Source organism: Pyrus communis, chromosome 17 (assembly GCF_041283825.1).
Source record: "Pyrus communis isolate YQ-2024b chromosome 17, ASM4128382v1, whole genome shotgun sequence".
Classification (NCBI taxonomy): Eukaryota; Viridiplantae; Streptophyta; class Magnoliopsida; order Rosales; family Rosaceae; genus Pyrus; species Pyrus communis.
Genome location: NC_142581.1, coordinates 9,004,858 through 9,017,919, shown reverse-complemented (window position 1 = coordinate 9,017,919; position 13,062 = coordinate 9,004,858). Strand labels below are relative to the sequence as shown.

General features: G+C 36.1%; 2 protein-coding genes across 17 annotated transcripts; both read left to right on the top strand.

Moving 5' to 3' along the window:
- Nucleotides 1-1,032: 1,032 nt before the first annotated feature.
- On the top strand, nt 1,033-3,535 carry LOC137708573 (7-deoxyloganetin glucosyltransferase). Of its 16 annotated transcripts, none has more exons than XM_088689787.1 (4): nt 1,135-1,268; nt 1,438-1,508; nt 1,602-2,161; nt 2,465-3,535. In XM_088689787.1, the coding sequence occupies exon 4, from the start codon at nt 3,127-3,129 to the stop codon at nt 3,394-3,396; it is 270 nt and encodes an 89-aa protein (XP_088545913.1). In that variant the 5' UTR covers nt 1,135-1,268; nt 1,438-1,508; nt 1,602-2,161; nt 2,465-3,126; the 3' UTR covers nt 3,397-3,535. The 16 variants fall into 15 exon arrangements, with proteins under 16 accessions (XP_088545922.1, XP_088545923.1, XP_088545927.1 ...); XM_088689796.1 differs by having other exon boundaries at nt 1,033-1,268; nt 1,459-1,508; XM_088689797.1 differs by having other exon boundaries at nt 1,063-1,268; nt 1,459-1,508; nt 1,607-2,161.
- A 2,130-nt stretch (nt 3,536-5,665) lies between these two features.
- On the top strand, nt 5,666-7,640 carry LOC137749155 (7-deoxyloganetin glucosyltransferase-like). Its single transcript, XM_088689931.1, has 2 exons — nt 5,666-6,266; nt 6,360-7,640. The coding sequence occupies exons 1-2, from the start codon at nt 6,134-6,136 to the stop codon at nt 7,316-7,318; spliced, it is 1,092 nt and encodes a 363-aa protein (XP_088546057.1). The 5' UTR covers nt 5,666-6,133; the 3' UTR covers nt 7,319-7,640.
- The last annotated feature ends 5,422 nt before the right edge of the window (nt 7,641-13,062 follow it).

The following is a 13,062-nucleotide window of genomic DNA, read 5'->3' as shown; positions in this document are numbered from 1 at the left end:
AATGACAATGATATCTTATAAATTAATAAGTGGAATATTGCACAGTATTCTTAATCAGCGGTCACCTATGTTAGAGTAGAAATGGGTCGCTTCTATGAGTGTGAGATGGCTAAATTCTCTAAAGCTCTCATGAATCCAGGATTTGTTCAAGACCAAAATAAACATAACCGTATGAACCGTAATATATTAGGATTAGTGATGTGTGTTGCTTATTGTCTCGGTTTTCTGTTGCAGTGAACAATTCAATATTCCATATCCACTACGTCACCAAGTAAATCCAATAAGTATTCTCTAGGGTAGGTTTAAGTCCAAAAGACACCTATCCCGATGCATCTTTTGTTTGCTTGTACTCTCAAATTCTTCTAATTTTTCATTCATGTGGGGGATTGTTGGATATCATATATTATAATATGAAATATTGTAATATATATTTTTAATAATTGGATGAAAAATAGTGTTAACCGTATTTCTTAGAAAGGTTATGTTGTTTATGTGCATTCCCTCGAGAGATAATGTATACTTATGTATGAAAAGTTAAATCTCTTTAATAAGTAGTGACTGGGTTCTATATTAACACATTGGTATTAAATAATAGAAAATTAAAGTTAATTTTTACTCTTGAGAAATAGGGTTTTCCCACTTTGTTTCTCTCATTATTTGTTTGTCAAATTTCGAGTCTAAGCTTGAGAGTACGGAATATATAAAGTTTGTCAGAGTTCAAAGATTGAAGTGTTTTGACTTCGGATTATAGATTGTTGAATCTTTGGAAACAGATGCCTACAAAACTACAAGCACAAAAGTAGGGACGAAAACATGTCTTTAGGATATTGCATTTATGCATACCTCAATCTCCAAGTTTGTCAATTTTTCTAAATTTCTCTCTAATTGTTTATATTAATCTCATAATATAATTGATGTTGTTAATTTCTTTATGATTATTATCTATGGAATTATATTGTTATTCCTAATATTTTCTAACATTGATCCATCACCATCAAAAATACAAAGAGCAAACTCGACGGTCCATTGTTTATCTGAATCATCATCATACAAAGTTGAAGTATATACCAAATATATGTGTACATACAATACACATAATATATACATATATACACACGCATATATATGTATACATATGCTAACATGACCTCTGCCAAGACGGCAAGACCCAGACTCAACGGTCCTGCGCGGCTGCACCGTCCACCCAGTGGCTGTGCACCCACACACTGACCCAACGGTCCCGTCGGTCCTGTAACTGTTACTCTTGGGTATGTAATCAAACCCGCATTTAGCTGCCCAGTTAATCTTAAAATTTGTATTGATTCTGGCTAATACTGATATAAATTAAGATTTGGTAATTGATTATTCTTGTTTTGTAATTTGAATTCTGGGTGTTTTAAGATTTACGGTTTTATGTTGCTGGATTGTGATTGTAAGGTGTTTGTGAATACGCCGCAGTGAAATCCGCAAGTACCAGAAGAGCACAGAGCTGCTGCAAAACCCCTCAGGTAACTTGTGCTTTGATTGTGAATCTGTGCTTTGGTTGTGAATATGTGCTTTGAATATTTCTTTTTATTATATTGTTCTTGTATTGAGAACAGCACAGTTTGAGCGTTCGCCTCAGGCACCAAAAAACTCAAGACCGGCCGTGACGTGATGAGTAGTTCCAAAGAAGTAGTAGGCAATAAGCCTCATGCTGTATGTACTCCGCTTCCACTTCCTAGCCATGTAACGGCAATGCTAAAACTTGCAAAGCTCCTCCACCACAAAGGCTTTCACATTACTTTTGTTAGCACAGAGTACAACCACAAGCGCTTTCTTAACTCTCTTGGCCCCAGCTCCCTCGATGGCTTGCCTGACTTTCGGTATGAAACAATCCCAGATGGCCTTTCAGATAACGATACCCGCCAAGAGTTCCCTTTGCTTCAGGAGTCCATCAGAAAGAACTTCTTGGCTCCGTTGCTTAACCTCCTCAAGAAACTGAATGACAGGAATCCCCCAGTGACTTGTATGGTTTCAGATGGTTTTATGACATCGACCATCACAGCTGCTAAACAGCTTGGAATTCCTATCGTCGTCTTCTTTCCTTTTGCTGCAGCCGGCTTCATGGGCTCTAAACAATATCCTATTTTGGTGGAAAAAGGACTTGCACCTTTGAAAGGTGAGAAGCTGAAGCACTTCTCCTTGTAAGATTTTTTGCCTAAGTGCATCTATTATAAATTTGTATGAAATTTATTAAAAATCCAAGTGGTTTTATTCATGAGTCCAGAACACCCTTCTACATAATCATAAACACCTTTAAGTTTTTCTTCGAAATATAGTTGGAAGTGCTTTTGGTTGTTAAAAAGTGCATTTAGCTTTGTCAAGCAGTTCCATAGAGGCCCTAAATACTCCTTTTGCCAATTTATCATTAAACAAATTATTGATGAGATTAATTTGCCTTTACTTGGAAGTTGTGTTGTAGACAAGAGCTGCTTGACAAATGGATTTTTGGAGATGGTAATTGATTGGGTTCCAGGAATGAAGGGTATCCGTTTGAGGGATCTCCCGACTTGCTTTCGAGTTACAGATCCGAATGACCTTGTGTTTAAATTCTCCTTGGAAGCAGTTGAAAGAGTTCATGAAGCTTCAGCAGTTGTTGTTCATACTTTTGATGCATTGGAGCCAGATGTTTTGAGTGCTCTGTCATCTATACCTCCACCTGTTTATTCCATTGGCCCTCTCCAATTGCTTCTCAATCAATTTCCACAAGACCATTTGAAGCCTATGGGATATAGTATGTGGAAAGAAGAAACCGAGTGCCTTGAATGGTTAAACACCAAAGCACGAAATTCAGTTGTTTATGTGAATTTTGGCAGCTTAATATCCCTGACACCACAACAGCTTTTGGAGTTTGGTTGGGGACTTGCAAATAGTAAGCTTCCCTTCTTGTGGGCAATTAGGCCTGATTTGGTTATTGGTGAATCAGCGATTTTTCCGCCAGAGTTTTAGTTTGAAACCAAAGAAAGAGGTTTACTAGTGAGTTGGTGCCCCCAAGAGCAAGTCCTGAACCATCCGTCAGTTGGCGGGTTTTTGACGCACAGCGGTTGGAATTCAACCATTGAGAGCTTGTCTGCAGGAGTGCCTATGCTCTGTTGGCCCTTCTTTGCCGACCAGACGACCAACTGTTACTATACTTGCAATGAATGGGGGATCGGCATGGAGATTGATAATGATGTGAAGAGAGATGAAGTGGAGAAGCTTGTTAGAGAGTTAATGGAAGGGGAGAAGGGCAAGAAAATGAAAAACAAGGTAATGGAGTGGAAGAAACTTGCGGAAGAAGCTACGGCTCCACAGGGTTCTTCGACTAGAAATTTGGACAATTTGGTGAATCAAGTGCTATTAAGAAAAGGATAGATCCTGTATCCATAAAAATCTCTACTGTTACAACGGGAAGAACAATGCTTTGAAATTATTGTAACCATTGTAAAGCCCAAATTTTATAGAAGAGCGGAATCTGATGATTATATTTATAATGGATGGATTCGTTGCACTATATTTTTTGCATCACTTTTGACACAGTTTTTGTGAGGGCCACTCTATGATGCATTTTAACGATCTGAACCGTTTATCTTCTAAAACATAATTCATATATCATTCTTGCAAAAAATAGATAAATCCAAAATCATTAAGACATTCATTTGTAGTGAAGAAAATAGGCAAATACGGTTCTATAAAGAAACTCTAAATCCTTATTCCAACGGTCATATGGGTTCAGATTTAGGTGTTTTTTGGTAAACATGATTTTTGACGGAATATATAAAATATTGATATTTCGGATAGTTGAAATACATTAGCAAGTGGGTCTTAAAAAAGCGTTTTAAATTTGACAACATAAAAGGACGCAGTGGGAATTTACAAATTTGGCATCCGATCTCCGTTTTAGACGCATGATACCTTCTAAAAAAAGGCGCGACATCTTGGTTCTAACTCACTACTTTCTAGTGATCTATGATTGATTTTAGATTTCCAAAATTGCATTTTAAATTTTGTAATAAAAATCAGACTTTTCGTTTGTTGTCCGATTAATGTCTTTTTTCCTTCATTTAATATCCTAAGGCCTTTAAGTTACCCACAAAGTGTTGTAATCAGGTTATGCAAGTCATTGGATGGCTCCTATTGTAATGATTTTTCAATCATTAGTCGAACAAACTCTTTAGGATTACGATAGCAAAATTTTTCCTTCAAGTAACTATGCATGTAATCCTTTTGTATGGTATTAGTTCCCTTGTGATTCCAACTAAAGGCCAAGAATATTGGGTTCTTCCTGTTAACCCTAGTTCCTTTTAAGATGAACATGAGGGCGAGTTCTTTACAAGTGAAGGTGACTCATAATCAAATCGAGTGGTTTGACCTATACTGGAAAGTACGTAGCTTTGAATTTTATCCTTTGCATACATACCATATGAATATGCCTGAATGGAACCTTATTATACTCTGATATATATATATATATATATATATATATATATATATCGGACGCAGTACTAAGTTTAAAGGATTCCAAGCGTAATTTAAAGGCAAAATTTTGGAATCCACCAATATTTGAGAATAGTCCCAAAGGATTTGTTCGAGTAAGATTGAAATATCACCACAATAGGAGTCAATGAATGGCTTAAATAACCTGATTACAACACCCTGTGGGTAACTCAAAGCCTTAAAAAATTCAATGAAAGCAAAATGACATTAATCGGACAACAAACGAGAAATTTGATTTTTATTACAGAATTTAAAATACAGTTTTAGAAGTCTAAAAGACATCTCGGACAACTGTAACCTCTTTTTTTTTTTTCTTTTTTTTTTTGGGAAACTACGAGTATAGGCCACTCTCTTTTGCTAAGAGAAATTAGAAATAACTGACTCCACTAGAACGAACCCCTTCCCCTCAAGGCCCTTTCCAAACTAATAAAAAAAATTGGGAATTTTAACGAAAAACTCCCGATACTATTCAGTTTAACAAAAAATCACATTTTAACACTAAAAAGTCAATCCTGGTACTATTCACTTTATATTTTATTTTGTCCTTATCATTAAAACTCAAAGTTTTTAAGCCATTTTTATTAGTTTTCTTTAAAAAAAAAAAAAAAGAGAGAGAGAAACTTGATATCTTTTGAGAATAGTCCAATTTATTAAAATAAGTCCAATTTCTTAAATTTAATGATCTTATTATCAATAATTCTCTCTTCAATGGCCATTCAATAGTATGGTCTGGTGGTATTCCTCTTCACTTGGAAGTGAGAGGTCTTAGATTCGAATCTAGTGAATGACGAATTCGATACAAAATTAGATTACTCATTGTGTGGTTTAGCCGAAGATTTTAATTGATTTTTAATATATTTAGAAAATATAAAAAGAGTATAAAAAAATAAAAAATTATAATTAGATAATTAGACTCACTTCTTAAAACCATTTATGTTTTTGGAAATGGATCAAAAAGCCCCAAAAATAAATCACATGAACTGTGTAGCCCGTTGTCCCTGTAAGAATAGGACGATCGAGCCTTGTCGGTTAAATACAACCACATTTACAGACTGAAACACGATAAACCTAAAGAATTGACAATTGAGTTTAACTCGACCACATACGTACGGGGACAAGATAAACCTACAGGCGTCTCACTACTCACTGTCAAACGACCGGTGTTATGTACAACAATCTACCGTATTCCATAAAAGGGACTAGACGAACCACACAACCCAAGATGAACTCCATGGCAGAAGGCAAGAAGCCTCATGCTGTACGTGTTCCACTTCCATTTCAAAGTCATATAAGGGCAATGCTTAAATTAGCAAAGCTCCTCCACCATAGAGGTTTTCATATAACCTTTGTCAACACGGAGTACATCCACAAGCAATTTCTTAAATCCCTTGGACCCAACTCTCTTGATGGCTTGCCTGATTTTCGATAGGAAACAATCCCAGATGGTCATACAATTAGTTCGGATAAACGTACCCCAGAAGACATCATTTTGCTCTTTCATTTCATCAGCCAAAGTATCTTACCTCCGTTTCTTAGCCTCATCGAAAAACTCAACACTGCATTAACGTCCAATGATGTTAATCCTCCAGTGACTTGCCTTGTTTCAGATGGTTTCATGTCATTCACGACCCTTGCAGCTGAGAAACTTGGCATTCCTATAGCACTGTTCTTTACTTTTGCAGCAAGCAGCTTTATGGGGTTTATGCAGTACCCCGCTTTGGTGAAAAAGGGACTTGCACCACTCAAAGGTGAAGAAATAATGGAAGCAATTGTTTAAACTAGATTTATTAATTTTTTGTCCTAATCAAATGATCATTTTTCTTTACTAATGAATATTTTAGATGAGAGTTACACAAATGGATTTCTGGACAAGGTAATAGATTGGATTCCAGGAATGAAAACTATCCGTCTAAAGGACCTACCAACCGTCTTTCAAACTACAAATCCCGATGATGTCTACTTTAGACACATCTTAGAAGCAGCGGACAGAGCTCGTAAAGCTTCAGAAGTTGTTGTTCATACTTTTAATGCACTGGAACAAGATGTTTTGGCGGCTCTCTCATCCATACTTCCACATGTTTACGCGGTTGGCCCTCTGCAATTACTTCTCGATCAGATACTAGAAGACCCTTTGAAGCCTATGGGATACAGCTTATGGAAAGAAGAAACGGAGTGCCTTAAATGGCTAAACGCCAAGGCGTCAAATTCTGTTGTTTACGTGAATTTTGGCAGCGCATCGTTCGTTACACCAGAACAGTTTCTGGAGATTGGTTGGGGACTTGCAAATAGCAAGCTTACTTTCTTTTGGGTAATTAGGCCTGACTTGGTCATCGGTGAATCCGCAATTTTACCACCTGAGTTTGTGGATGAAACTAAGGGAAGAAGTCTAATAGCGAGTTGGTGCCCACAAGAGCAAGTACTTAACCACCCATCGATTGGAGGGTTTTTAACACACAGCGGTTGGAATTCAACAATTGAGAGTGTGTCTGCAGGAGTGCCTCTGTTATGCTGCCCATTCCATTCTGATCAGCAAACAAACTGTCATTATACTTGCAAAGAATGGGGCATTGGTATGGAGATGGATAAGAATGTGAAGAGAGAGGAAGTGGAGAAGCTTGTTAGAGAGTTAATGGAGGGAGAGAAAGCTACGGAAATGAGAAATAAGGCCATGGAGTGGAAGAAACTTGCAGAAGAAGCCACCAGTCCACACGGTTCTTCATCCGTAAACTTAAACAATTTGGTGAATCGAATACAGCAAAGAGAAAAGTTCGATGTTATCCATAAGAATGCGATTAATTAACCTGTTTTCATCAAATTTAGTAAAGATGATATTGTTAGTGAGTAAATTGTGATCTGATGTGGCAGTTGTATTTCTAGCTCATATTGCTAGGATGATTAGCTAAATTGGTTGTATGTTTTCTTATCTTAGTCTCATAGGCCTTAAGTAAGTAAATGTACATGTGTCTTCATCTCATAGGGTGTAAGATGGATGGCTAGGATTTCTTGGATGTAATTTTGAATACTGCCAAATATCAGAAATGTAAACGGTTAAGAGGAGTGTGATATTCCTCACTACCTCGATGTGATGAATGAAGAACGTGTGAAGAACATTTGCAGAGTCATATTCTCTTCTACATTCTCTCTCTCTCTATTGCATCATCTTCGTCATTTTTGTACTGCTAATTCTTCCATTCGAATCTGTGATTCACATCTCACAGAGCTCAATTTCTTCTTGCACTAACAGATATGACGTGATACCAAATGATAGAAACAGTCGTCTACTAGTCCAGTTCATTCATTATCAGCCTTGAACGATACAGACAAATGGAATTGAATGCGATAGTGGTCCTCTGTCATCTTAAAGATGCATGTCTCACTGTATCACGTCAGAAAAAGAAAAAATGTATAAAGCATTCGTTGAATACTTCTTGATGCCCTGTTGAAAATTAGTTTTATTGTAGACCATGAATTAGTATTCTTAACAGGGTTTGATTCACCTATAAAAAAGTTTGAGCTTGCTTTCGTTTTCTCCTATAAATAAGAGTTTTATATTAGTTATTTTACAATAAATCAGTTACAATATAGTCTTAGTGCATAGTCATGATGACAATTTTTCTTTTCAATTAATAAACATATGTTCGTTTGTAGTTTGTAATGTGGTTTGTTAGTCAGATTGTTAATTAAGGCCTGTCGCACAGGTTTGAAACCCCGTCGTGAGGTTCGAAATAATTAGATGTAGCTTGAATAAAAAAAAGTGGAGGGGTTTCAAAATGATAAATGAAAAAAAAAAAAAAAAAAAAAAAAACTGATCAATGGTGTGTGTGTGTGTATTCTTTTAAAAAGAGAATAGCGGGTGGTTTCATTATGACAGTTCACTTTTTCTGAAGCCGGAAAGACTCATAGAAACATTTTAGTTTCTCCATAACCACTATCGTGTGATTCACTAGGGGGAGGCTGAAATGCTTGGTATATATAGAGAGATGAGGTTTAGCCAGTATCTAGAGTTGAGAGCATGAATTTCACCTTGAGGAAAGAAGGGACTTTGCATGTGCATATAAATAGTTGAGCTACTCCATATATTGTCAATTTGTTTATGAAAACCAATTAACAAGGTTTCACCATAAAACCAATTAACAATACAAAGATTAGCCTAATTACTTATAAGCGCATGTAAGGTCCTTTTCCGATGTGAGATTTATACTCTCAACACGCCCCTTGCATTTTGCAAATTTTCAAGCCTAACACGTAGATAACACAAATAGGTCAACGAGGAGTGCGTATGGCCTTGGGCTTCACACATGGATAATTTGCTCTCTTACCATGAAGAAAGTTGATGTTCCACTGTAAAACCAAATGGGTAATATATGGGGTAGCCCTATTACTTATAATCACATGCAAAGTCTCTCATTTCCCTGATGTGGATTTATACTCCCAACATCCAGTGTCGGGTGTCTTTACCATTAGATCTTGATTTTAATAATTTTAAACAAGGATCTAAATGTTAAAACATCCAGAGTTTCTTTGAGCTTCGGTCTGCATGTTGAATGGTTAAGGAAATTAATCCTTTCTCTAGCTGATCACCAAACACATCACCTTTATTTTCTAGAGGATAAACTTGTGCAGCAGAATGTAATTTATTGATGCTCGGCGAAACAATAACATGAGCCTATTGGCTGAATTAACCAACTAGTCGTACCAACTAAAGTGGTTGGCCATTAAAATTGCATTTTTTATCCCTTTAGATAACCGCTTGTTGCTCCCTTATTTCTTAAGTGTAGGCCAATACAGACGAATGGTTAAGAAAATAAAAATTATTTTCCTGGCATAGGAAAACAGAAGTGACTTAACTATGATGAGGGGTAGGCCAACAATGTTTTACGTCAAATCGAGATGTTTTGTATCACAGTTGTTTCATGCCTTGATATGAAACATCAACGACATTATGCAAATTTTCTTTTGCTTTGGATACAAAGTAATTTGAAGTATTATTATGACCCCCGAGCATAATCACTTCACCAATTTTAGTTTTAGGATTCTCCCGTCTTAGAATGAGGATTCTATCGTTAAAAGGTCTCTATTCCACGGTATAAATACACCCATTTAGGATCCATCAAGGGTAACGCAATCTAAACACTAGAATTATCTTGCCCACTGCTTGAGTCTAAAATCATTCACTAACTTGACAATTGGAAAGCCTTTGGCTGGCACACCCCCTCCCAGCCATTGGCTTACTCACTGTTGTTTTCTATTTTGCAGGTTACTTGAGTTTGTGCACAACCACCATTCATGGTGGTGCGCGAATTTGGTTCCAACAATTTTCATTAAAATTCGTTTTTATTATTTTAAATTCCAAAATCAATCTTTTTCAAACTTTGTTTCAAATAATTAATTAATTTGTTGTTACATAAATTGTTTTAAATAATTCCTGTGAGAACCACCTTGCATGAGCATTCTTACTAGAGCTACCATGTAATCTTACAAGAATTTTAAATATTTTTATTCCTACTTTTGCAGGTAGGAAAAATCGTATCAACCAGCCTGCACGTCGCCACTCCCCTCCATCACCTAACCTGCTGCCCAAACTATCAGGTGGTCCTTCAGGGTCCTTGTAGGCACTTCTTCAGGCTTTTGGAGGGTTCCGGGACAACCTGTGTCCATGATTAGATCCGTCTATGCTCTCATCACCTGGTTGGATGTTTTTATCATTAAATTCTGATTTTTACATTTTTAATTAAAAATTTAACGATTAAAACATCTGTAGTACCAAAATACCTTTAATCTGAATGCCACAAATAGATTGCATGTTTGATATATGTTCTAGCTTGAAGGCTACAAGTAGAACATGCATAAGGAAAACGTAACCTTCAGCTTGAATGCTACAAATAGCATGTGCATAAAGAAAACCTAACTTTCAAAGTTGCATGTGTAATTGATAAGTAATTGATAAAATTACATAGGATTGTTAAGATGATGACAAAATATAATTTTACAATTTTATCTTTATAAACTGTTTCCATTTGAATTGATTTACTTTAAATTGTTTTCTCTTGTTGATTTTGCTAATTGTTTTCATAAAATTCGTTTTTCATTATTTTAAATTCCAAAATCAATCCTTTTTCAAATTTTGTTTCAAATAATTAATTAAGATTTGGATAACTACCTTTTAATCTTGTAAGAATATTAAGTGTTTTTATCCCTACTTTTGCAAGTGGTAAAACTCCTATCAACCAGCCTACACATCGTTGCTCGCCTCCATCACCTCCCCAGACCGTTGATCCCTTTCATTTGAGCCTACTGACCACATAATCCGGATCCTTAAAATTTAATCCAACGACTAAAGTTATTATAACTTTTAATGGGGCCCCTGTTTTTAACCGTTGGTTCAAATTTCAAGGGCTCACATTGTGTGGTAAGTAGGCTCAGATGGAAAAAGAGCTGGAGAAGATCCCTTTCCCTTGAATAGATCCCCCCTGCTCTCATCACTTGGTTGGGTGTTTTTACCATTAAATCCTGATTTTTATATTTTAAAATAAGATTTAACGATTAAACATCCAGAGCACTAGAATATATGAAGCAGCAAACAAAGTTCCTGTATGATGGAAACTGAAAAGAATGGTAGTCATCTTCACCGAAAAGAGGTGGTGTGCTCCTCCTCTTCACCAGAAAATAAAAGGTGTAGGTGGTTTGTCTAATCTCCCTTACCTTTGCGTGGCAGCTGGATAAAGGAATAAGATCAAGTATTATATGTGCTGAGTTGCAAATTGCGAGACTAATTGTTTATGTCATGAATTAATACAATATGATGAGATGGTTAATAGCTATAGTTATCAAGAATGCCAGGTGGCAATTGTATGTGGTGACAGATGTTATTAGTACAAGAGGTAGCTTACTGAGTAAGCTTAGCGGTTATTAGTCGTAGTTACTATAAATAACTAATTGTATGGTTCAAAGAGGGGTTAATGAGAATTAGAAATTCTTTACATAAATCTCTCTCTCTTTCTTTCTCGTACTGAATTGTTCTTGATCTTTCTGTAAGCTTCTAAGTTGATTATGATGGTATCTAGAGCTTCTCTCTCTCTCTCTCTCTCTCTCGTATTGAATTGTTCCTGATCTTTCTGTAAGCTTCTAAGTTGATTATGATGGTATCTAGAGCTTGCGATTCACCTGTGGATTGTAGAGTTCTTGATTGACTGGCGCTTGATTTCATTGCGGGTTGTAAGGTTTCTTGGATCTTGATCTTTGTTCTTGAGCTGTTAATTTCTTGTGATTTTTTTTTTTTTTTTTTTTGTGGAAATTCGGCATATGTTCTGTTTCTATTGATGTTCGGGTAGTTCTTGCAGACCGATGCCATAGTACAAAAAATCACTGCAATTTTTAGTTCTTTAGGGTTTCTTTGTACTTGTTGTTGCTAAGGCCGATGCCATAGTAGTGATTGATTGTTAAGAATATAAGTAAAGGCCGATGTCATATAAGTGAAAGTTGATACCATATTAGTGAAGGCCGATGCCAAGATTTGTGGTGAAATTTGTTTAGTGTTCTTGATATATTTGTGAAGGCCAATTGCCTAAATATATTATTTCTGTGTTGATTGCTAAAGATCTGTGCTTGTTCTTGATAATTCAGTATGACTAATTCTCAAATCAAGATTGAAGGAATTTTAGGGATGTTAACAATTAGGCTAGGAGATACAAATTACTCCAAATAGGCATATCAGTTCAGGTTAGTACTTAGGGGTTATAAGTTGTTTGACCATTTTGATGGAACTTCAATTTGTCCTCCCAAATTTGTTATCAATACTGATATAGGCGTTACAAAAGAATTATAGTGGCTTTTCAGGAATGGGAACAAACTGATTTGGCCCTACTTAGTCTTTGGATTGCTACTTTGATAGATGATGCTATTGATCATGTACTTGGTTGTACAACTGCTCATGCTGCTTGGTCAGTTCTTGATGATCGATATGCTACTGTGTCTAAATCGAGGATTAATATGTTGAAAACTGAGTTTCAGACTTTACAAAAAGGAACCGATTCTATTGACAAGTTTCTTTCTCGGCTTAAATCTATCAAAGATCAACTCATTGCTGCTAGAGAGGCAATATCTGATAATGATTTGATCATTGCAGCCTTGGCTAGTTTACCAAGAGAGTATGCAATAATTAGAACAGTTATTCTTGCTAGGGAGACATCTATTTCTCTAAAAGAATTTCGTGTTCAGCTTCTTAACATCGAAAGACATATTGACAGTATGGAACACACTCTTTCTCACTTTATAGCACTCTTTACATGCAAGGTTCTTCTTCTACATTTGGAGGGAGTTCAGGTTCTTCATCCCAATCTCATTCTAATGATAGGTTGTCTTTAGCTACTGTTGGCACGATTTTCGCTGGTTCTTTTCTTCCTAATTCCATGCCTCTTTAGTTTTCATTTCAATTTCCATTATCTCCATCAGATCCTTATCAGCAATCATCTTCTTATGGATATGGTTTTGGTTACACTGGTAATGCCTCTTCTACTTATAATTCTGGTCTTAGGCCTTCCAATA